Source organism: Bombina bombina, chromosome 4, assembly GCF_027579735.1.
Source record: "Bombina bombina isolate aBomBom1 chromosome 4, aBomBom1.pri, whole genome shotgun sequence".
NCBI classification, from domain to species: domain Eukaryota; kingdom Metazoa; phylum Chordata; class Amphibia; order Anura; family Bombinatoridae; genus Bombina; species Bombina bombina.
Genome location: NC_069502.1, coordinates 762,370,445 through 762,396,501, shown reverse-complemented (window position 1 = coordinate 762,396,501; position 26,057 = coordinate 762,370,445). Strand labels below are relative to the sequence as shown.

The 26,057-nt window shown below is 40.8% G+C and overlaps 1 protein-coding gene across 1 annotated transcript in view; it reads left to right on the top strand.

The window, feature by feature from the left end:
- The window catches only part of B3GALNT2 (beta-1,3-N-acetylgalactosaminyltransferase 2), a 453,609-nt gene that overhangs the window by 409,762 nt on the left and 17,790 nt on the right, over positions 1-26,057 (top strand). The window contains exon 9 of the mRNA XM_053711078.1: positions 2,539-2,664. Coding sequence (XP_053567053.1) covers positions 2,539-2,664 — 126 coding nt within the window. The remainder of the gene's footprint in view (positions 1-2,538; positions 2,665-26,057) is intronic.

Sequence of the window (26,057 nt, the reverse complement as noted above, 5' to 3'; positions counted from 1 at the left end):
GAATGCCAAGCTTCCAAGGTACCGTTTAAGGTCAAGAGATCCTCAGGCCGCCCTGATAGATCCTCTGGCGGTTCCTTGAAATTTCAGTCTAGCGTACCTGTTTCTTCCGTTGGCGCTCCTTCCACGAGTCATTGCTCATATCAAACAGGAGAGAGCATCTATAATTATAATAGTTCCTGTATGGCCTCACAGGACCTGGTTTGCAGACCTAGTGAAGATGTCATCTCTTCCTCCTTGGAGATTACCTCTGAGGAAGGACCTTCTAACTCTGGTCCTTTCCTCCATCCAAATCTTGTTTCTCTGGAGCTGACTGCATGGAGATTGAACGCTTAGTTCTGGCTAAGCGTAGGTTTTCTGAGTCAGTCATTGATACCATGCTTCAGGCTCGCAAGCCTGTTACTTGTAAAATTTACCATAAGGTATGGCGCAAATACCTATATTGGTGTGAATCGAAGGGCTTCTCTTGAAATAGGGTCAGGATTCCTAGAATTTTGTCTTTTCTCCAGGAAGGTCTGGGGAAAGGGTTGTCAGTCAGTTCTCTGAAAGGTCAGATTTCTGCATTATCTATTCCTTTACATAAGCGCCTGGTAGATGTGCCAGATGTTCAATCCTTATGTCAGGCCCTGGTCAGAATCAGGCTTGTGTTAAAACATGTTGCTCCTCCTTGGAGCCTTAACCTAGTTCTTAGAGTTTTGCAGCAGGCTCCATTTGAGCCAATGCATTCTGTAGATTTTAAGCTGCCATCTTGGAAAGTTTTGTTTCTTATCGCTATTTCTTCTGCTCGCAGAGTTTCTGAACTCTTGGCTCTACAGTGCGATTCGCCTTACCTTATTTTTCATGCGGATAAGACGGCCCTTTGTACTAAATTGGGGTTTCTTCCTAAGGTGGTTTTCAGATAGAAATATTAATCAGGAAATTGTTGTTCCTTCTCTCTGTCCTAATTCTTCTTCTCAAAAGAAACGTCTGTTGCATAACTTGGATGTTGGGCACACTCCTAAATTCTACCTACAGGCTACTAAGGATTTTCGCCAGTCTTCTGCCCTGTTTGTTTGTTTCTCAGGAAAGCATAAGGGTCAGAAGGCCACTTCTACTTCTCTGTCTCTCTGGTTGAGAAGTATGATTCGTTTTGCTTATGAGACTGCTGGACAGCAGCCTCCTGAGAGAATTATGGCTCATTCCACTAGGGCTGTCTTCTCTTCTTGGGCTTTCAAAAATGAAGCTTCTGTGGAATAGATTTGCAAGGTGGCAACATGGTCCTCTCTGCATACGTTTTCCAAATTCTACAAATTCTACTTTTGCCTTGGCTGAGTCCTCTTTTGGAAGAAATATTCTTCAAGCGGTGGTGCCTTCTGTTTAGGTCCTCCTGCCTTTTTCTCCCTCCCTTTTCATTCTTTGTCCTCTAGCTTGGGTATTGGTTCCTACTAGTAATTGGAATGAATTGGACTCTCCATGTCTTAGGAAAGAAAATAACATTTATGCTTACCTGATAAATTTCTTCTTTCCGGACATAGAGAGTCCACGACCCCACCCTTTGATTAGACAGTAAATTTTTTACTAAACCTCAGGCACCTCTACACCTTTGTGTTATCTTCTTTTTACATTTCCTTTTGACTGAATGACTGGGGGTTATGGGTAAGGGAAGTGACACTTAACAGCTTTGCTGTGGTGCTCTTTGCCTCGTCCTGCTGTCCAGGAGTGAATATCCTACTAGTAATTGGAATGACGTAGTGGACTCTCCATGTCCGGAAATAAATAAATTTATCAGGTAAGCATACATTTTATTTTTTGTGTCTTGTGCATTCCATCCTTCAAACTAGCTGCTGACCTATACAATAATGTGACAATAATGTTCACTCACATACTCTGTTGGGACATTACAGTTTGCATGTGACTGTGAGATGGCCCAAAAATGAGTGCTACTTCAGTGCAAGTAATTTCTTGTGCTAAATAAGTAACGCTTATTTTGCACCACCTCAAAATAAATAATTAGCACTTATTTTGGGCTATCCCTCACTAAATAAGTAACGCAACACTCTGCAAAGCAAATCTGGAGCATCTAAAAATTCGGGACTGTCCCAGGAAATTTGGGACGCCTGGTCACTTTACTTTTAAGTTTATTTTCTAAGACATTTGATGAAGTATTAAAAAAAACATTGGTCGGTTTACAGAAAGAGCTTCTATCCATATGTAACAGAACACTAATCTGCGCCTGCATTGTCCCTTAAAGTTCTAAATTGCTAACCGATGTTTATCTTTGCATCTGGTTTCCATGCTTTCCAAGCTTATTCAGGAATAGAAAATACAACTTGTACTTTATGCAAAGTAGAGTAGGAATACAAAATAACCTTCAGGTTAAATTTCTTTTTCTCCTAAAAACAAATGAAAAAATATGAATCTTTATTTCTGCAACACAAATTAAGGAGACTGAAGCATTTAATTTAATATAACAAGATTTTATTTAATGATTGTATAACTTTTTTATTGAGAAATGGAAATCCAATTACTTGAATTTCACTTGGAAATAATTTCTCATTCCAGGACCGTAGAATTTACAAGCTTTGAGTTTCTGCTGAAGACGGATGATGACTGTTACATTGACATGGAGAATGTATTTAATATGATTGATCATAAAAAACTGAAGAGCGCAAATACTTGGTGGGGAAAGTAAGTTAAAAATGCTATAATACTTTTGAGTGTTCTGCTTCAGTTAAATATTATGATACGCCTCCAGGTGTGTGTTGCATTGATTCTGTAATTGTAATATCTGTGTATTGAGAGAGACAGTATATTTGTAATATCCACTGGGTTTATAAGCTGATTTATTAAAGGAACATGTTACCCAAATGTTGAAGCACTTGAAAGTGATGCAGCATAGCTGTAAAAAGTTTACTAGAAAATATCACCTAAGTAAAAAAGAATGATGTTTTACCTTGAAATTTCTTTATAAGCCACATCCCATTGTAAAGGGACTTTAAGCAGCCAATCAGGGTGCTAGTCCTGGGACTTGAAAGGGCGCATGCATCTGGCATGTGCAGGCAGAGTCTTGTTATTGCCCTTCACAGTTTAAGGAAGTTTAATAGGAAATCTTGCTAGATTTCAGTAAAATCTCATGAGATCACAGTATAGCAAAACATGACCTCAGCACTGCTGATGCTTATTGGCTGTTTTTTTTGGGGGGGTTTAACTGCAGCTGTACAATAGCTAAATGATAAATGTTCACATAATACTTCTTTTGTGAACTTTAGAATTTTTTTACATAGGGATATCAGATGATATTGTCAGCTTTTTACAGTTATACTGCATCACTTTCAAGTGATTTAGTATATGAGTATAATGTCTCTTTAAACATTGTACAAGCATTTTAGGGCAGTTTTTTTAAACTAGCTAATCAATATAAAACAGTTTATTTTTTTTTCTCTGTTTTAAGGGACGTTAAATGCACATTGTAGTGGCAAATTGACATGCTCTTGATTCTGCATCTCATAAGTTCTACGTCTTCATGCCTATGCATTAGCAGAGCAACTATATCCTGCTCTGACTGAATCACCTAACACAATTTAGTATGACATTTTTGTTATTGCTATCCCTCCTAAATAAAGTATAACCCTTTAAGTTAAATGGCCAGTTATTTTTATCATCCCACCAGTTTTCAGTTTTGATGATAAAGTCATATTATTATTTTACAAGTTCCAGCTCCCTCAAGTTACCTGTCAGACTTCTTGCAAGCGTACATTTAATTTTACTGTTCTTTCTAGCATTATTATGTCCTCTGACATCCAAACTTTGTAACTACAGTGGTCTCAGGAGTCTCAATAGAGACCAGGCCCACACATCTAGGGGGGCCCTGCAATAAATAGAAGTTTTACTACAAAGGGGCCTAGCATGATTAAAGTTGGGCCTCTTCCAGCCTGGCCCCTCTGTAGTACCCCTCTGTGTGCCCCCTACAAAATAGGATCAAAAGATATTGAAAGCTTATAGAAAATATGGTGCCAGGGTTTTCAAGATGGCCACCACAGTGGTGTTGTACAGAAAAAAAACATGCCAAGTGGGTATTCTCTGATGTGGACTAACCAAGCAGAAAGGATTAATCAAAGCTGTGTAAAAGTAGCTCCTCTTGCCCCTATATGGCTGTAGGCTCAGACTCTGTTGATTGCAAACAGCCAGAAAGTGTAATTTTGAAATGTGAAGCCCCATTACAGCCTTTGTCCTGGGGCCCAAAGTGCTAAGATAGTTTTGCCTTTAATGTGGCAAATCAAAACACAAATTCAGTATATCAGTTAAAGCATTTTAGCATTTACCTCTTGCACATACACATATGCGCACACACACACATATGCGCACACACATATGCACATACACGCACATACACACTTATATACACTAGTGTTCAAAAGTTTGGGGTCACTTAGAAATTTCCTTGTTTTTGAAAGAACATCAAATTGATCAGAACTACGGTGTAGACATTGTTAATGTTGTAAATAACTATTGTAGCTGGAAATAGGCTGATTTTTAATGGAATATCTACATAGGCGCACATAGGCCTATTATCAGCAACCATCTGTCCTGTGTTCCCATGGCATGTTGTGTTTGCTAATCCAAGTTTATCATTTAAATAGATTAATTGATAATTAGAAAACCCTTTTGAAATTATAGTAGCACAGCTGAAAACTGTTGTGCTGATTAAAGAAGCAATAAAACTGGCCTTCATTAGACTAGTTGAGTATCTGGAGCATCAGCAATTATTGTTTTGCTTACAGTCTCAAGATGGCCAGAAATAAAGAACTTTCTTAAAGTTCTCAGTCAGTCTATTCCTGTTATGAGAAATGAAGGCTATTCCATGCAAGACATTGCCAAGAAACTAAAGATCTCGGTCAACGATTTGTACTACTCCTTTCACAGAACAACAAGAATAGAAAGAGGAGTGGGAGGCCCCAGTGCACAACTGAGCAAGAGGACAAATACATTAGAGTGTCTCATTTCAGAAACAGATGCCTCACATGTCCTCAACTGGCAGCTTCATTAAATAGTACCCACTAAACACCAGTCTCAATGTCTACAGTGAAGAGGCAAAGAAAAAGCCATATCTTAAACTGGCCAATTAAAAGAAAAGATTAAGATGGGCAAAAGAACACAGATACTGGACAGAGGAAGACTGAAAAAAGTGTTATGGGCAGAAGAATCTAAGTTTGAGGTGTCTTGTTCACAAAGAACATTTGTGAGACGCAGACCAAATGAAAAGATGTTTGAGGAGTGCTTGACACCAACTATCAAGCATGGTGGAGGCAATGTGATGGTCTTGGGGGTGTTTTGGCGGTGGTAAAGTGGGAGATGTATACAGGGTAAAAGGGACCTTATAGAAGGAAGGCTATCACTCCATATTGCAACACCATGTCATACCCTGTGGATGACGCTTGATTGGAGCCAATTTCCTCTGACAAAAGGACAATGACACAAAGCACAGATCCAAACTATGCAAGAACTATTTAGGGAAGAAGCAGTCAGCTGGTAATGTGTCTTTAATGGAGTGGCCAGCACAGTCACCAGATCTCAACCCTATTGGGATGTTGTGGGAGGAGCTTGACCATATGGTACGTAAGAAGTGCCCATCAAGCCAATCCAACTTGTGGGAGGTGCTTCAGGAAGCATGGAGTGAAATCTCTTCAGATTACCTCAAATTTACAGCTAGAATGTCAAAGGTCTGCAGGGCTGTAATTTCTGCACATGGAGGATTCTTTGACAAAAGCAAAGTTTGAAGGACACAATTATTATTCTATCTAACCTTGTCAATGACTATATTTCCTATTCAAACTCATTTCATGTATGTTTTCATGGAAAATAAGGAAATGTCTAATTGACCCAAACTTTTGAACGCCAGTGTATGCACGCATACACATGCACACACATAGATATACACCCACAAAGATAAACGCATACGCACACACATACGTACACCCATACACATGCAGACACACACATATATATATATATATATATATATATATATATATATATATATTATATTATATACACACACACACGCACCTACACATAAACACATATCTATGTGTTTGTGTATGTATATGCATTTGTGTGCGCGCACACACACACATACCTATACACACACATGCATATACATACACAAACACACATATATATATATTATATATATATATATATATATACACACATATTCACACTCCGATATACACACACAAGAAAAGTATATTATTGTTTATACATCATTTGTTTTTATTGAGCTGAACTGTCAGAATGCAATAAAGAAAACAATAAAGCTAGACAGTGGGTCCACCTAAGTATTGGGTTTGTCTAATGCTCCAGTACATGGTGTAGATAGCTGAGCTAGCTCATCTGGTAAATTACTGTCTAGGTATCAGCAAAGAGAATTCATTTACAACATTATTGCTAATAAATAGGTTATTTGCCAATGGTTTGGATATAAAATATGCATTTGGCTAACTACTTACAATAAACCATTTCCTCTCTGTCGATAATTGCAAGACTAAGTACATAATTTTTAATAGTTTGTAAACAAACAAAAAAAAGAGAAATGAAGGAAAAAATACCCATGTAATGGGACATTAAAGTTAATGTATTTTGTATATGCAAAATAAATATCAGCAATTAAAATCTGCAGTAAAAATGCTTCAAAATAAGTTAACACTTTCATATTTGTAGCATAATTTGCAAGGTTTTAAACATTAAGAGCACTCCAGGGACACACTACTTTAAAAAGCCATGTGGAACTCATGTTCTTTGTCTCAATGAGCTTGTCTCTGAGTTAAAGGGATACAGAACTCACATTTTTTTCTTTAGTGATTCAGATAGAGCATGCAATTTTAAGTAACTTTGTAATTTACTCCTATTATCAATTTTTCTTCGTTCTTTTGCTATCTTTATTTTAAAAAGAAGGCATCTAAGCTATTTGTTTGGTTCAGTACCCTGGACAGCACTTGTTCATTGGTGGATGAATTTATCCACCAATCAGGGTGAACAACCCAGGTTGTTCACCAAAAATGGGCCGGCATCTAAACTTTCATTCTTGCATTTCAAATAAAGATACCAAGAGAATGAAGAAAATTTGATAATAGGAGTAAATTAGAAAGTTGCTTAAAATTGCTGCTCTGTCTGAATCACAAAAGAAAAATGTTGGCTTCAGTGTCCCTTTAACCAATCTCAGTATAGAATATTGCAGGCACAGGTAAATTTCATCAAACTTAAAGGGTCAGTAAACACCTTGAAATGTTAATATAAAAGGTTTAGTTATGTATTGTAAAACAACTTTGCAATAAACGTTATATATGTTGCCCACTTTTCCTGTGACCTGGCTTTTAAAAAAATTGGATTCCCTGATTCTCAGAGCTGGGAATCCCCATTGTATACTTCTCAAGGATAACCTTGCTACATACATTTCCCCAACTGGATTACATAGAAAACCCCTGCAAAACAATGTACTTAATACTAACATAATAAATGTAGCTAACCTTGTCTGTAGACTAACACCTGGATTGACCCCTTCAAATAAGTCAAGTGGCGGCTGTAGTTTTCCCTATTGAAAAACAATTGCAGCAAAGAAGATGTTAATTTGTTTTAAAAAAAATGTTTAGACTTGTGTAATATGTTGTTCTATAGAAAGACAACAGAAATGTCTTGTAATTACAAGGTATTTACTGCCCGGTTAAGTAAGATGGTGGCATCTCAGTAGGGAGTGGAACAGTTTTAGAAACATAGAACTTGACTGTAGAGAAGAACCAAAAGGCCCATCAAGTGTATCCATATTACTTGCTCAGTGTAAATGTACTTATTTCTTACTGTAGCCTTATGCATGTCTCAGGCATGTTTTAATTCTTTTACAGTCTTTGTGTTTACCACCCCTATTGGAACTTTATTCCTTGAATCCACCACCCTTTCTGTAAAAAAAATGCTTCCTCACATTTCTCCTGAATCTGCTACCCTCTAACTTAAGATTGTGACCCTTTGTGTTAGTATTTTTTTTTAATGGAAAATGCTTTCAGCTTCTATTTTATTAAGTCCCTTCATATATTTGAAGGTTTCTATCATGTCACCTCTTTCCCTTCTCTCCTCTAAACTATACATATTTAGATCATAGAGTCTTTCTTTGTACGTTTTATATTTTAGACCATGTACCATTTTAGTAGCCCTCCTTTGGACGGTTTACTAATTTATTTATGTCCTTCTGGAGATAGGGTCTCTAGAACTGTACACAGTATTCAAGATGAGGATTAGCTAGTGATCTGTAAAGTGGTATAAGAACATTGCTATTTCTGCTACTAATACATCTCCCAATCTAAATAAGTATTCGACTGGCCCATTCCTCTTTAGTTACAGTCAGTAATGTACCATTAAAGGGGCATGTAACCCAATTTTTTTTCTTTCATGATTCAGATAGAGAATTTATTATTAAACAACTTTCTAATTTACCTCTATTAGCAAGTTTGCTTTATTCTCTTGATATCCTTCCTTGAACGAGCAGCAATGCACTACTGGGAGCTAGCTGAACACATTGTCGATCACAAGTGATGCAGCCACCAATCTAGATATGCTTTTAAACAAAGAAAACAAAAAGAGTTAAGCAAATTGGATAAAATAAGTACATTGGAAGGTTGTTTAAAATTGTATATTCTATCTGAATCATAAAACAAATGTGGGGTTTTATATTCCTTTTTCACCTTAATTGGCAACTTAATACACTCTAGCAGGTTAAATGGATTACTGAAAATAAATTAAAGGGGATAAAATGTTATAGTAGCTTGTACCTTTAAAGGAACATAAAACCCCACATTTTTATTTCATGATTCAGATAGAGCATGCATTTTTAATCAACTTTCCAATTTACTTCTATTAACAAATTGTCTTCATTCTCTTGGTATTCTTTGTTGAAAACATACCGTGGTAGACTCGGGAGCAGCAATGCATTACTGGGAGCTAGCTGCTGATTGGTGGCTGCACATATATGCCTCTTGTTTTTGAGTCAAGCAATGTGTTCAGCTAGCTCCCAGTAGTGCATTGCTGCCCCTTCAAAGATACTAAATTGGAAATATGTTTAACATTGTATGCTCTAACTAAATCCAGAAATTAAAAAAAAAAAAATGGTTTTCATCATCCCTTTATACAGTGTACCTCAATGGCAAACAGTCAGTTTTGCAGTGGATAAGATAGGTCTAGTTTTGGATGAGGGGACTCTTCTAAAGACCCTGCTACCCCTGTAAAACATAGAGAGACATGAGGCCTTTGTTCCTGTATCTTCCAGGTGATTAACAATGACAAATACATAACTGCATTAGTTCTATTTTGTTTGTTCTGATCATCCTAAAGTGGTATTAATCATCCACCTTATCATAGATATATATCACAAGACCCCTCATTTGGAAGAGGTGGTCCACTATTTAGAGTTTCTTTCATACAGGTGGTGAGAGACCATTATCCATTACTCCTGGGAATTAGTGTACGCAAAGATTCCAAAAACCCCAAGAGCTCTATAAAATCCATCCCACCTCACTGGCACCTTAGTCTTATCTTTGCCTCCACTGGAGGAAGGTGAAGAATGAAGATGTGCATAAGATTCTTCAAGGAGAGGGGTTCTCAGACTGAGTTGAGGTCCATCGGGTTAGCACATGTATTCTCTCTGGTCTGCACACATCATGTTTTTTTGTGTGCTTAGGTTTTTTCCGCACCAGCATTCGGGTCTGTGCATGTAGTCCTTGGGTTTGAGCATGTCGGATTTTGGTGTGCCTTTTCCTATTTTTACCGTCTGGTTTTTAGCGCGCCTGGCCTAGTGAGTTTTATAAAGAATTACTTTTGGAGGGAGTAAGGTTTTCCTTTCTTCAAGAGCTCTTTTTAAGGGAACTTTCGGACCAGTTAAAGGCTCTAAACAAGTTTGTCAAAATTCTGTCTTTAAAAATTGAGACTTTTATGACTAGTCTGCCTTTTGTTCAGCAAGGTCAGTTTATGTTGACAATAGATAGATAGGAGGCTTATCTTCATGTTCTTATTCACAGGGAACACTTTCAGTTTCTGATGTTTGCATTTTTGGACAGGCATTTTCAGTTTGTTGCTCTTCCATTTGATCTGGCTAAAGCTCCAATAATCTTTACAAAAGTTCTGGGTGCTCTTCTATCAGTAAAGCAAAGTGTGGAAAACAGCACCAACAGATATGTGGCTTGTGGGGCACGGAACCCAGGATCTGCCTTATCCTGCAAGTACTCCAAGTAGCAAAAAAAGATTTGTTCCAGCCACCAATAGTTAAAAAACCTTTATTTCTTCATATGGGGTCTTTTGACAAACATACAACGTTTCAGACCTGCTATAGGTCCTTAGTCATGTATACATGACTAAGGACCTATAGCAGGTCTGAAACGTTGTATGTTTGTCAAAAGACCCCATATGAAGAAATAAAGGTTTTTTAACTATTGGTGGCTGGAACAAATCTTTTTTTGCTACTTGGTGCTCTTCTATCAGTAATCAGATCTCAGGGTATTGCTGCGTTTCCTTACCTGGATGGATCTTGGTTCAAGCTTCATCTTTACATTTAGCAGAACCTCACAGCAACAGACTGTTATTGTTTCTTCAATAGCATGGTTGGAAATCAATGTTCCAATGAGTTCTGTCGTTCATCAGACAAAGGTTACTTTTCTGGGGGTAAAAATAGACTCCGTTGCCATGAGCATATCTTTAACAGAACAAAGAAGGTTTAAGCTGGTGTCAGCTTGTATAAACCTTCAGTCTCTTTCTTTTCCTTCAGTTGCTTTTTGCATGGAAGTATTAGGTCTCATGTTTGTGGCATTGGATGCTATACAATATGCCTTGTCAATCGTTCAGAGATCATACTCAGTTGTCTCAGGAGATCATTCTAGATCACAAAACAGTTCAGTCTCTGTCTTGGTGGCTGGATAATCACTTTATTATGCAAGGGGCTTCTTTTGCTTCTTTTGGGTTGGGGAGCTGTCTGAAGGTTTCTGAAAGCACAAGGGGTTCAGGGCTCTTCAGAGTTGGCCTTAGTTGAAGAGGGAGTCTCATCTCTGTTTTCAAATAGACAATGTTACAGCAGTGGCTTATATCAATCGTCAAGGGGGGAACTCACAGTTCCCTAGCCATAAGTAAATTCTCTCTTGGGCAAAAGCCAATCTTTCTTTAATTTCTGCTGTTCATATTCCTGGAGTGAACAACTGGGAAGCAGATTTTCTCAGTCGTCAGCCTCTGCTTCAGGAGGTTTTCAGTCAGATTGTGGATCTTTTGGTGGCTCCCAGAGATAGATGTTATGGCTTATTAGTTGAAAAAACATAAATTATGCTTACCTGATAATTTAATTTCCATCGAGGGGAGGAGAGTCCACGGCTTCATTCATTACTATTAGGAATTAAGAACCTGGCCACCAGGAGGAGGCAAAGACACCCCAGCCAAAGGCTTAAATACCTCCCCCACTTCCCTCATCCCCAAGTCATTCTGCAGAGGGAACCAGGAACAGTAGGAGAAATATCAGGGTAAAAACAGGTGCCAGAAGATGAATAAATTATGGCTGCACAACGGAGATATGGGCGTGAGCCGTGGATTCTCCTCCCCTCGATGGAAATGAAATTACCAGGTAAGCATAATTTATGGTTTTCCATCTAAAGGGGAGGAGAGTCCACGGCTTCATTCATTACTATTTGGAACATATACCCAAGCTCTAGAGGACACTGAATGAAACCGGGAGGGTAAAATGCGGACCCTAATCTGAGGGCACCACAGCCTGCAAAACGTTTCTCCCAAACACAGCTTCCGCAGAAGCAAAAACGTAAAATTTGTAAAAGTGTGTAAGGAGGACCAGGTAGCCGCCTTACAAATTTGCTCCATAGAGGCCTCATTCTTGAAGGCCCAAGACAAAGCCACAGCTCTAGTTGAATGAGCCGTGATCCTCTGAGGAGGCTTATGTCCCGCTGTCTCGTAAGCCAAGCAAATCAAGCTCCTCAACCAAAAAGACAAAGTAGCAGCAGAGGAGACCCTTTGCCCCTTGTGCTTCCCAGAATACACCGCAAAAAGAGATGTAGACTGTCTGAAATCCTATGTAGTCTGAAGATAGAACTTCAAGGCACGAACCACATCCAGGTTATGAAGTAACCTCTATTTCAAAGAAGGGTTAGGACACAAAAAAGGAACAACTATTTCCTGATTGATGTTACGGTTAGACACCACCATGGGGAGAAACCCCAACCCAGTGCGAAGTACAGCCTTATCCGAATGAAACACCAGATAAGGAGGATCACATTGCAAGGCAGCTAGTTCAGATACTCTGTGTGCCATTGCAATAGGCAACAGGAAGAGAACCTTCCAGGACAGAATCTTAATGTCTATGGAATGTATAGGTTCAAACGGAACCCTCTGCAAAATCTTAAGGGCTAAGTTTAAGCTCCAAGGTGGAGCCGACTATCTAAAGACAGGCCTGATTCTAGACAGAGCCTGAACAATATATTGAATGTCAGGGAGCTCAGCGAGTCTCCTATGCAACAAAACTGATAATGCCGAAATCTGTCCCTTTAAGGAACTAGCAGCAAGGCCCTTCTCCAAACCCTCTTGGAGAAAGGACAGAATCCTGGATACCTTCACCCTATGCCAAGGATATCCATGCTTCTCACACCAGGACAAGTAAGTCCTCCACACCTTATGGTAGATGCGACGAGTGACTGGCTTCCTTGCCTGAATTAGAGTATCAATCACACTTTCTGAAAAGCCTCGGGGTGAAGAGACCATTCCCCCGGATGGAAGTATTGTCTGCTGAGAAAGTCCGCTTACCAGTTGTTCACACCTGGAATGTGAATCGCTGAGAGCGAGCAGTCGTGGGACTCCACCCACTCCAGAATCCGAGACACCGCTCTCATTGCGAGGAAGCTCCTTGTACCCCCCTGATGGTTGACGTAAGCCACCGAGGTAATGTTGTCGGTCTGAAATCTGATGAAACTGACCGACTCCAGAGAAGGCCATTCCTTCAGAGCATTGTAAATTGCTCGTAGTTCTAGGATGTTGATGGGAAGGAGAGACTCCTCCCTGGACCACCCTCCTTGTGCCATCCTGGCACCCCAAACAGCTCCCCATCCTGTCAGACTGGCGTCCGTGGTCACAATCTCCCAGGACGATCGCAAGAAGGATGTCCCCATGGACAGTTGATCCGGACGAATTCACCAAGAGAGGGAGTTCCGAGTCCGAGCATCCATGAATATCAGCTGTGATAGATCTGAATGATCACCGTTCCACTGTCTCAGCATGCACAATTGAAGAGGTCTGAGATGGAACCTGGCGAATGGGATGACATCTATGCTTGAAACCATGAGACCTATCACCTCCATACATTGAGCCACCGACAGGCTTGTGGAGGACTGAAGGGCAAGACAGGTGGACGCTTTCTGCGCCGCTGATCTGTGAGAAATATCTTCATGGACATAGAGTATATTATCGTGCCCAGGAACTACACCCTGTTGCTGGGAACCAGGGAAATCTTTCCTGCATTGATCTTCCAACCGTGAGATTGGAGCAGAAGAAGAAGAGCCCTAAAATGATCCTCTGTGCGGCCGAGTGACTGCGCCTGAAGTAGGATGTTGTCCAGGTAAGGCGCCACCGCAATGCCCCTGGATCTGGCTACTGCAAGCAGCGCCCCCAGAACCTTCTTGAAGACCCTTGGGGCCGTCGCCAGACCAAAAGGAAGGGCCACAAACTGGAAGTGTTGGTCCAGAAATGCAAATCTTAGGAACCTGAAATGGTCCCTGTGAATTGGCACATGAAGGTAAGCGCCCTTCAAGTCTACAGTTGTCATGAACTGTCCCTCTTGAACTAGGGGCAGAATAAATTTGATTGTTTCTATTTTGAACAATGGAACACTCAGAAACTTTTTTAAACATCGGGCGGAACGTGCCCTCCTTCTTTGGAACCAAAAAAAAGATTGGAATAGTACCCTAGACCCCTTTCTGCTAGGGGTACTGGCATGATAACCCCGAGAGAGGCGATATCTCTCACACACTCTAGAAAGGCCTTTCTCTGCTCTGGTCTTGAAGACATGTTTCACAGGAAGAATCTGCCCTCGGGCGGATGGGATCTGAACCCTATCCTGTAACCCTGGGAGACCACTTCTAGAACCCAAGGGCCCTGAACGTCCTGCAACCATGCGTCTTAGAATAGAGATAATCTGCCCCCTACGTGATCTGGAGACCTTGAAAAGGCAGGGACAACAGCCTCGACTTAGAGGTCATGTCCGCAGACCAAGATTTTAGCCACAGAGCCCTGCGCGCTAAAACAGAAAAACCTGACACCTTAGCATTCAGGAGAATAATTGGCATATTGGCATCACAGATGAAAGAATTGGCGACCTTCAGCGCTTTAATCTTCTCCTGTATCTCATCGATGGATGTCTCCCCCCTCGACCATTTCACACAGGGATTCACACCAATATGTCACAGCTCCAGCAATGGCCGCTGCTGGCTGAAAATCAAACCCTGTGTGCTGAAACATCTTTCTTAACATGTTTTCCAGCCATGGGCTCTTTAAACGACGAACTATCCTCGAGGGGAATAGTCGTCTGCTTTGCGAGCGTAGAGATAGCCCCATCCACCTTAGGGATGGTCCCCCGCAGCTCAAGCTGAGAGTCCGGAACGGGGAACAATTTTTTAAAGGAAGTAGGGGAAAAGGAAGAACCTAATCGCTCTCATTCGTTTTTAATAATATTAGCCATCTTTTTTTTTAAAAAAAAACTTTTATTTATAACCAACAATGGGTACAATTATACAAATCACCAGACAATGTGCCACGCAGGGCCCAGTGCCACAAAATATAGTGTGCAAATGAATAGAAAATAAACACAATCATATAAGTGACATTAGTATATGGTCTATGCTGATACAGTACCTTTCAAGATTTTATATGAGTTAGATAATTTTCAACTGCAAAAGATACAGTATGTACACATTGTTGGGGTTTTAGTATGTTAAACACACCAACGTAAACAAAAAAAACAAAAACTAACGCCTAGATTTAGAGTTTTGTCGGTAAGGACCCGCGTAGCTAACGCATGCTTTTTTCTGGCCGCACCTTTTAAATACCGCTGGTATTTAGAGTTCACAGAATGGCTGGGTTTTCAGTGCGTTAGGCTCCAAAAAGGGAGCGTAGAGCATAATTTAACGCCACTGCAACTCTCGATACCAGCGGTGCTTACGGACGCGGCCAGCTTCAAAAACGTGCTCGTGCACGATTCCCCCATAGAAAACAATGGGGCTGTTTGAGCTGAAAAAAAACCTAACACCTGCAAAAAAGCCGCGTTCAGCTCCTAACGCAGCCCCATTGTTTGCTATGGGGAAACACTTCCTGCGTCTGCACCTAACACTCTAACATAACATGTACCCCGAGTCTAAACACCCCTAACCTTACACTTATTAACCCCTAATCTGCCGCCCCCGCTATCGCTGACCCCTGCATATTATTTTTAACCCCTAATCTGCCGCTCCGTACACCCCCGCCACCTACATTATCCCTATGTACCCCTAATCTGCTGCCCTAACATCGCCGACCCCTATATTATATTTATTAACCCTAATCTGCCGCCCACAACGTCGCCTCTACCTAACTACACTTATTAACCCCTAATCTGCCGACCGGACCTGAGCGCTACTATAATAAATGTATTAACCCCTAATCCACCTCACTCCCGCCTCAATAACCCTATAATAAATAGTTTTAACCCCTAATCTGCCCTCCCTAACATTGCCGACACCTAACTTCAAGTATTAACCCCTAATCTGCCGACAGGAGCTCACCGCTATTCTAATAAATTTATTAACCCCTAAAGCTAAGTCTAACTTTAACCCTAACACCCCCCTAAGTTAAATATAATTTTATTCTAACGAAATAAATTAACTCTTATTAAATAAATTATTCCTATTTAAAGCTAAATACTTACCTGTAAAATAAATCCTAATATAGCTACAATATAAATTATAATTATATTGTAGCTATTTTAGGATTAATATTTATTTTACAGGTAACTTTGTAATTATTTTAACCAGGTACAATAGCTATTAAATAGTTAAGAACTATTTAATAGTTACCTAGTTAAAATAATTACAAAATTACCTGTAAAATAAATCCTAACATAAGTTACAATTAAACCTAACACTACACTATCAATAAATTATTTAAATAAACTACCTACAATTATCTACAATTAAACCTAACACTACACTATCAATAAATAAATTAAATACAATTCCTACAAATAAATACAATTAAATAAACTAACTAAAGTACAAAAAATAAAAAAGAACTAAGTTACAAAAAATAAAAAAATATTTACAAACATTAGAAAAAAATTACAACAATTTTAAACTAATTACACCTACTCTAAGCCCCCTAATAAAATAACAAAGACCCCCAAAATAAAAAAATGCCCTACCCTATTCTAAATTACAAAAGTTCAAAGCTCTTTTACCTTACCAGCCCTTAAAAGGACCTTTCTTCTGTTATGTGTGATCAGTCCACGGGTCATCATTACTTCTGGGATATAACTCCTCCCCAACAGGAAATGCAAGAGGATTCACCCAGCAGAGCTGCATATAGCTCCTCCCCTCTACGTCAGTCCCAGTCATTCTCTTGCACCCAACGACTAGATAGGATGTGTGAGAGGACTATGGTGATCAACCTCCACTGCACCAAAACAGGAGGGAGCTGTTGCTCGTTACAGGCAAGGCTGGAAGCCTAACCAGTCCTGGAACAAGGGCAAGCAGGCCAGGAAACCTGCTGCTGCCCCAAAGACAGCATGAACCGAGAGCCCCCGATCCGGGACCGGATCTAGTGGGGGGCAGACTTTCTCTCTTCGCCCAGGCCTGGGCAAGAGATGTTCAGGATCCCTGGGCGCTAGAGATCATATCTCAGGGATACCTTCTAGACTTCAAATTATCTCCCCCAAGAGGGAGATTTCATCTGTCAAGGTTGTCAACAAACCAGATAAAGAAAGAAGCGTTTCTACGCTGTGTACAAGATCTGTTATTAATGGGAGTGATCCATCCGGTTCCGCGGTCGGAACAAGGACAAGGGTTCTACTCAAACCTGTTTGTGGTTCCCAAAAAAGAGGGAACTTTCAGGCCAATCTTAGATTTAAAGATTCTAAACAAATTCCTAAGAGTTCCATCGTTCAAAATGGAAACTATTCGGACAATATTACCCATGATCCAAAAGGGTCAGTACATGACCACAGTGGATTTAAAAGATGCTTACCTTCACAAAGATCATCACCGGTATCTAAGGTTTGCCTTCTTAGACAGGCACTACCAGTTTGTAGCTCTTCCATTCGGATTGGCTACGGCTCCAAGAATCTTCACAAAGGTTCTGGGTGCCCTTCTGGCGGTACTAAGACCGCGAGGGATTTCGGTAGCTCCGTACCTAGACGACATTCTAATACAAGCTTCAAGCTTTCAAACTGCCAAGTCTCATACAGAGTTAGTTCTGGCATTTCTAAGGTCGCATGGATGGAAAGTGAACGAAAAGAAGAGTTCTCTTTTTCCTCTCACAAGAGTTCCATTCTTGGGGACTCTTATAGATTCTGTAGAAATGAAGATTTACCTGACAGAAGACAGGTTAACAAAGCTTCAAAATGCATGCCGTGTCCTTCATTCCATTCAACACCCGTCAGTAGCTCAATGCATGGAGGTGATCGGCTTAATGGTAGCGGCAATGGACATAGTACCTTTTGCACGCCTACACCTCAGACCGCTGCAATTGTGCATGCTAAGTCAGTGGAATGGGGATTACTCAGATTTGTCCCCTACTCTGAATCTGAATCAAGAGACCAGAAATTCTCTTCTATGGTGGCTTTATCGGCCACACCTGTCCAGGGGGATGCCATTCAGCAGGCCAGACTGGACAATTGTAACAACAGACGCCAGCCTACTAGGTTGGGGCGCTGTCTGGAATTCTCTGAAGGCTCAGGGACTATGGAATCAGGAGGAGAGTCTCCTTCCAATAAACATTCTGGAATTGAGAGCAGTTCTCAATGCCCTTCTGGCTTGGCCCCAATTAACAACTCGGGGGTTCATCAGGTTTCAGTCGGACAACATCACGACTGTAGCTTACATCAACCATCAGGGAGGGACAAGAAGCTCCCTAGCAATGATGGAAGTATCAAAGATAATTCGCTGGGCAGAGTCTCACTCTTGCCACCTGTCAGCAATCCACATCCCGGGAGTGGAGAACTGGGAGGCGGATTTCTTGAGTCGCCAGACTTTTCATCCGGGGGAGTGGGAACTTCATCCGGAGGTCTTTGCCCAAATACTTCGACGTTGGGGCAAACCAGAGATAGATCTCATGGCGTCTCGCCAGAACGCCAAACTTCCTCACTACGGGTCCAGATCCAGGGATCCGGGAGCGGTTCTGATAGATGCTTTGACAGCACCTTGGAACTTCGGGATGGCTTATGTGTTTCCACCCTTCCCGCTGCTTCCTCGATTGATTGCCAAAATCAAACAGGAGAGAGCATCAGTGATTCTAATAGCGCCTGCATGGCCACGCAGGACTTGGTATGCAGATCTAGTGGACATGTCATCCTGTCCGCCTTGGTCTCTACCTCTAAGACAGGACCTTCTGATACAGGGTCCATTCAAACATCAAAATCTAACTTCTCTGAATCTGACTGCTTGGAAATTGAACGCTTGATTTTATCAAAACGTGGTTTTTCTGAGTCGGTTATTGATACCCTGATACAGGCTAGGAAGCCTGTTACCAGAAGGATTTACCATAAAATATGGCGTAAATACCTATACTGGTGCGAATCCAAAGGTTACTCCTGGAGTAAGGTTAGGATCGCTAGGATATTGTCCTTTCTACAAGAAGGTTTAGAAAAGGGTTTATCAGCTAGTTCATTAAAGGGACAGATTTCAGCTCTGTCCATCTTGTTACACAGGCGTCTGTCAGAAAATCCAGACGTCCAGGCCTTTTGTCAGGCTTTAGCTAGGATCAAGCCTGTGTTTAAAGCTGTTGCTCCGCCATGGAGTTTAAACTTAGTTCTTAACGTTTTACAGGGTGTTCCGTTTGAACCCCTTCATTCCATTGATATAAAATTGTTATCTTGGAAAGTTCTGTTTTTAATGGCTATTTCCTCGGCTCGAAGAGTCTCTGAGTTATCAGCCTTACATTGTGATTCTCCTTATCTGATTTTTCACTCAGACAAGGTAGTTCTGCGTACTAAACCTGGGTTCTTACCTAAGGTAGTCACTAACAGGAATATCAATCAAGAGATTGTTGTTCCATCCTTGTGTCCAAATCCTTCTTCAAAGAAGGAACGTCTTCTACACAATCTGGATGTAGTTCGTGCCCTCAAGTTCTACTTGCAGGCAACTAAAGATTTTCGCCAAACTTCTTCCCTGTTTGTCGTTTATTCTGGACAGAGGAGAGGTCAAAAAGCTTCTGCTACCTCTCTCTCTTTTTGGCTTCGTAGCATAATACGTTTAGCCTATGAGACTGCTGGACAGCAGCCTCCTGAAAGAATTACAGCTCACTCCACTAGAGCTGTGGCTTCCACTTGGGCCTTTAAGAATGAGGCCTCTGTTGAACAGATTTGCAAGGCTGCAACTTGGTCTTCGCTTCATACTTTTTCCAAATTTTACAAATTTGACACTTTTGCTTCTTCGGAGGCTATTTTTGGGAGAAAGGTTCTTCAGGCAGTGGTTCCTTCTGTATAATGAGCCTGCCTATCCCTCCCGTCATCCGTGTACTTTTGCTTTGGTATTGGTATCCCAGAAGTAATGATGACCCGTGGACTGATCACACATAACAGAAGAAAACATAATTTATGCTTACCTGATAAATTCCTTTCTTCTGTTGTGTGATCAGTCCACGGCCCGCCCTGTTTTAAGGCAGGTAAATATCTTTTAAATTATACTCCAGTCACCACTTCACCCTTGGTTACTCCTTTCTCGTTGATTCTTGGTCGAATGACTGGGACTGACGTAGAGGGGAGGAGCTATATGCAGCTCTGCTGGGTGAATCCTCTTGCATTTCCTGTTGGGGAGGAGTTATATCCCAGAAGTAATGATGACCCGTGGACTGATCACACAACAGAAGAAAGGAATTTATCAGGTAAGCATAAATTATGTTTTTGTGGGGCATGCCACAAAGAATTCAGCTCTTTTGCCTGTAAAAATAAACATACAATACCCCCCCCAACATTACAACCCACCACCCACATACCCCTAATCTAACCCAAACCCCCCTTAAATAAACCTAACACTAAGCCCCTGAAGATCTTCCTACCTTGTCTTCACCATGCCAGGTATCACCGATCGTTCCAGGCTCCAAAATCTTCATCCAAGCCCAAGCGGGGGCTAGACATCCATCATCCGGCGGCTGAAGAGGTCCAGAAGAGGCTCCAAAATCTTCATCCTATCCGGGAAGAAGAGGCGATCCGGACCGGCAACCATCTTGATCCAAGCGGCATCTTCTATCTTCATCCGATGACGACCGGCTCCATCTTGAAGATCTCCACCGCGGACCCATCTTCTTCTTCTGACGACTTCCCGACGAATGACGGTTCCTTTAAGGGACGTCATCCAAGATGGCGTCCCTCGAATTCCGATTGGCTGATAGGATTCTATCAGCCAATCGGAATTAAGGTAGGAAAATTCTGATTGGCTGATGGAATCAGCCAATCAGAATCAAGTTCAATCCGATTGGCTGATTCAATCAGCCAATCAGATTGAGCTCGCATTCTATTGGCTGTTCCGATCAGCCAATAGAATGCGAGCTCAATCTGATTGGCTGATCGGATCAGCCAATCGGATTGAACTTGATTCTGATTGGCTGATTCCATCAGCCAATCAGAATTTTCCTACCTTAATTCCGATTGGCTGATAGAATCCTATCAGCCAATCGGAATTCGAGGGACGCCATCTTGGATGACGTCCCTTAAAGGAACCGTCATTCGTCGGGAAGTCGTCGGAAGAAGAAGATGGGTCCGCGGTGGAGGTCTTCAAGATGGAGCCGGTCGTCATCGGATGAAGATAGAAGATGCTGCTTGGATCAAGATGGTTGCCGGTCCGGATCGCCTCTTCTTCCCGGATAGGATGAAGATTTTGGAGCCTCTTCTGGACCTCTTCAGCCGCCGAATGATGGATGTCTAGCCCCCGCTTGGGCTTGGATGAAGATTTCGGAGCCTGGAACGATTGGTGATACCTGGCATGGTGAAGACAAGGTATGAAGATCTTCAGGGGCTTAGTGTTAGGTTTATTTAAGGGGGGTTTGGGTTAGATTAGGGGTATGTGGGTGGTGGGTTGTAATGTTGGGGGGGTATTGTATGTTTTTTTTACAGGCAAAAGAGCTGAATTCTTTGGGGCATGCCCCACAAAAGGTCCTTTTAAGGGCTGGTAAGGTAAAAGAGCTTTGAACTTTTGTAATTTAGAATAGGGTAGGGCATTTTTTTATTTGTTTGTTATTTTATTAGGGGGCTTAGAGTAGGTGTAATTAGTTTAAAATTGTTGTAATTTTTTTCTAATGTTTGTAAATATTTTTTTATTTTTTGTAACTTAGTTCTTTTTTATTTTTTGTACTTTAGTTAGTTTATTTAATTGTATTTATTTGTAGGAATTGTATTTAATTTATTTATTGATAGTGTAGTGTTAGGTTTAATTGTAGATAATTGTAGGTAGTTTATTTAATTAATTTATTGATAGTGTAGTGTTAGGTTTAATTGTAACTTAGGTTAGGATTTATTTTACAGGTAATTTTGTAATTATTTTAACTAGGTAACTATTAAATAGTTCTTAACTATTTAATAGCTATTGTACCTGGTTAAAATAAATACAAAGTTGCCTGTAAAATAAATATTAATCCTAAAATAGCTACAATATAATTATAATTTATATTGTAGCTATATTAGGGTTTATTTTATAGGTAAGTATTTAGCTTTAAATAGGAATAATTTATTTAATAAGAGTTAATTTATTTCGTTAGAATAAAATTATATTTAACTTAGGGGGTGTTAGGGTTAGAATTAGCTTTAGGGGTTAAAAAATTTATTAGAATAGCGGTGAGCTCCGGTCGGCAGATTAGGGGTTAATGTTTGAAGTTAGGTGTCGCAGATTAGGGGTTAATACTATTTATTATAGGGTTATTGAGGCGGGAGTGAGGCGGATTAGGGGTTAATAACTTTATTATAGTAGCTGTGCGGTCCGCTCGGCAGATTAGGGGTTAATAAGTGTAGGTAGGTGGCGGCGACGTTGTGGGGGGCAGATTAGGGGTTAATAAATATAATATAGGGGTCGGCGGTGTTAGGGGCAGCAGATTAGGGGTACATAAGTATAACGTAGGTGGCGGTCGGCAGATTAGGGGTTAAAAATTTTTAATCGAGTGGCGGCGATGTGGGGGGACCTCGGTTTAGGGGTACATAGGTAGTTTATGGGTGTTAGTGTACTGTAGAGCACAGTAGTTAAGAGCTTTATGAACCGGCGTTAGCCCAAAAAGCTCTTAACTACTGACTTTTTTCTGCGGCTGGAGTTTGGTCGTTGGATTTCTAACGCTCACTTCAGCCACGACTCTAAATACCGGTGTTAGAAAGATCCCATTGAAAAGATAGGATACGTAATTGACGTAAGGGGGTCTGCGGTATGGAAAAGTCGCGGCTGGAAAGTGAGTGTTAGACCCTTTCCTGACTGACTCCAAATACCAGAGGGCGGTAAAAACCAGCGTTAGGAGCCTCTAACGCTGGTTTTGACGGCTACCACCCAACTCTAAATCTAGGCGTAACTAAACTAAACTAGTACAGTCTCCTTTTAAAGTGGATATCGCACAGCCAAAGAAACGTGAAAACATACACTTGTCCAGTACGTCAAATTTACATTGAGACTTCAACACTTTGGAAGCATTAAACAAATTAAATTCTGATATAGTTTATGAAATTAAATCAGTCAGAGGAATGACAAATCTTTGAAACATCATATGCATATAACACAAAAAGCTTGCATACTACCCTAGAGCTGCATTAAGAGCAAGTGTGAAAAACACTATAGCTTATTTGGAGCTGATAAATCAGATTAATGGGTCTGTCGTCTAAGTTAATGCAGGAAGCAGTGTTTACATATCTCCAAAGGTATTAACTGTAGGAAGGCTAGAGAAGCTTACACCAATGTTGTCATGCACCATACTAACATCAGGGGGCTGAAATTAATATGCATATTCAGAATTAAAGGGGTATTTCTAGAATATTGACAGTAAAGTAGAAATACCTTAGTAATACATACAATCAGTTTCAGATGTAGCAGATAGATGGTTCTGCTAAGCTATATAAGTATAAATGAGTAGAGAGTATTGAATACTGCATTGCATTTATGGCAAACTGATTTTAAAATGTCTTTCCTATCATCATTGTGTTTCTATATTTAGTACTACCTTATACAGACTGTAGAATAAAGTATAACATAAACTAACATAGTGTAGAAGACTAAGCCACATATTACATCCTACATGATGTGCCATAATATGAGGTATAAATTACCATATGTAATATGAAATATACAGCAGCAATTGGAGATAATCAACTGTAGTTAGGGTAACTTAACCTAAACAATAGTCTGAAATATATATAAACCTATGGAGGCTTTAGACTGACTATCAAGTTTCTACACATAAACAAACTCCAATAGGAGAATTAGCCAGCATGAACGGTATAAAAACGTTACTGTTGCTTCCCTCAGTAGATTCCAATTATGATAAGAAGCTCAATGAATCACCTCAGCAATCTCCCTAAGGGGGGGGGGGGTGAAACCAAAGATTCACTTATTGTGTCTCAGATATCTATGTGCCAAAGGGAGTCTACATACAGCCCTGTCAAAACTTTCTATATCACGACCTACTGTTGTCAGTGGAATCTAAGCCTGTGCCAGACTTATGTGGGAGTACATACCTTTCGATGCTATTCCTATTTAGTAAGAAAACCGAAGTGAATGTAAAACAAAGATCCTGTTAAAGAGTTGTCACAGTAAATTATCATAGCGGCTGTCTAAAGCAGTGTTTTTCAACCAGTGTGCCGTGAGAGATCCTCAGGTATGCCGCGGCAGACTGACAACAGTGCAGGGGTGTTTGTGAATGAATGTCAATATGTCATGTATAGTTTGTAGGAGGCATGGCATGACAGCACAGTACAGTGTGTGTGTGTGTGTATATATATATATATATATATATATATATATATACTGTATATATAATCCTGTATTAGGCTACAATGTGTGATTTTGTAAAATTTTGGGATGGTGGTGTGCCACAGGATTTTTTAATGTAAAAAAGTGTGCCACAGCAAAAAAAAGGTTGCAAATCACTGGTCTAAAGGTTGGGAGGTTAGCAACATTAAAAAAAGGGTTTCAGTATATTTACAACATTGTCCAAGCAGCACTGTAGCCGCTAGTGAAGGATTAAGTGAACTGCAAGTTTAACCCATTTTGTTCTATTAGAAAATACATGAGCTAAGCTGTAAATACATATTATTAAAGTGAAAATGCAGAGTGTACAAATGCTGTTTAAATGTAGGCACTGGCAATAACACTATTGAGGAATAGAGAGTAGAAACCGGCTGTGCAATAAAAATATTCTGTTGTATTAACACAGGTTTTAGACAGATGATTCAGCCTCCAATATGTCCATTCAGCCAATACCTCTTCTGATTCTGAGAGTTCGCACTGAAAATTGCCCAGAGCCATATGAGGGAGAGAGACCACGGCATTGTATCTTTTCATACCAAGGAAGGAAAAACCTTGCAATGTGTATTACAGCTGCTTCTGATATCTTCCATGAATGCACCATCACAAAATCTCTTGATATGGGAGTAATCTGAGCTAGGATTCCTCCCTGCACACCATGTTTTCTTATACTGTGTTTCTAGCAAAATGTGTAAGTGTCCAGAGATCCACTGTGTCAGAGGCATAGAAAAGCGTTGAAGGCATGGGCTCTGCTGGTCTGCCACAGAGTGATCCAACTCGACACCATTATGCCACATGGAGTCGGGGAGCGATAGTGATTTTTTCACTCCAGAAATCTCTCCTGCCGTGTTAGGGGTATGCACCAATAACAAGGCTGGACACTGGATATTCTAGATCTCTTGGTGCAGTGCCAGACAGGACGTAAGCAGGTTATCCAAACGAGGTAAGAGCAAGTCCATCAGCTCTTTAGTAATAGAAGTCATCTTAAAAAGTTAGACTGTTGACACTTCCACTGTGTCACAAGAAAATTCTTTAATTCCCCTTCCGGGGAAGAGAAGCTGGTGATCTCTCTATCCACTGTAGTTCCCGGACACAAAAGCTGTCAAGGGAGATGTGGATGGCAATGAATCTTGGCTGCAAACAGGCTTAGCAAACATGAGTTTATCAGAGCTTCAGCATTGTGCTGCCATCTTGCTGCGCCGCCCACCGGAAGTCCAATATTAGCCATTTTAACGGGAACCGGGAAAGACAGAGGTACTACCCTGTCCTCGTATACCTTGTCAAGCTTAGGAATCGCTGGTTCCTCCGGTATTTTAGGTTCCGGAACCTCCAGAGTAGCAAGCACCTGCCGTAGCAAAAAGGGCAAATTCTCCATCCTAAACCTATAACCAGGCTCCTCCGCCGCCGGAGGTTTAGATGACACGGACTCCAACCCAGAAGGGGCCAACTTCGAAGAGTCGGAGTGGGCCTCATCATCGTATAGAGCCTCTGGATCTTCCATCTGCGAGGACAAACCCTGGGCCGGGCCGCTATGATAAACCCTACACTTGCGCTTAGCAGAACGTGGTAATGCATGGATCACTTTCGCAACCGCTGATTCCAGTTGGTCCGCAAAGTCTGATGGCCAACTAATCTCTCCCGAAGGAGTAACGATTGGACCCCTGGGCGCTGCAATGTGCAATCGGAGATGAATGTAGGGAACGCATCACCGGGGACGAAGAACCCTTAGAGGTGGACGGCTCAGTAGTAACTAGACATCCGTTTTACATTTAGATGTTGTAACTTTATCAAGGCATGTGGAACATAGTTGAGCAGGCTGATCTACCA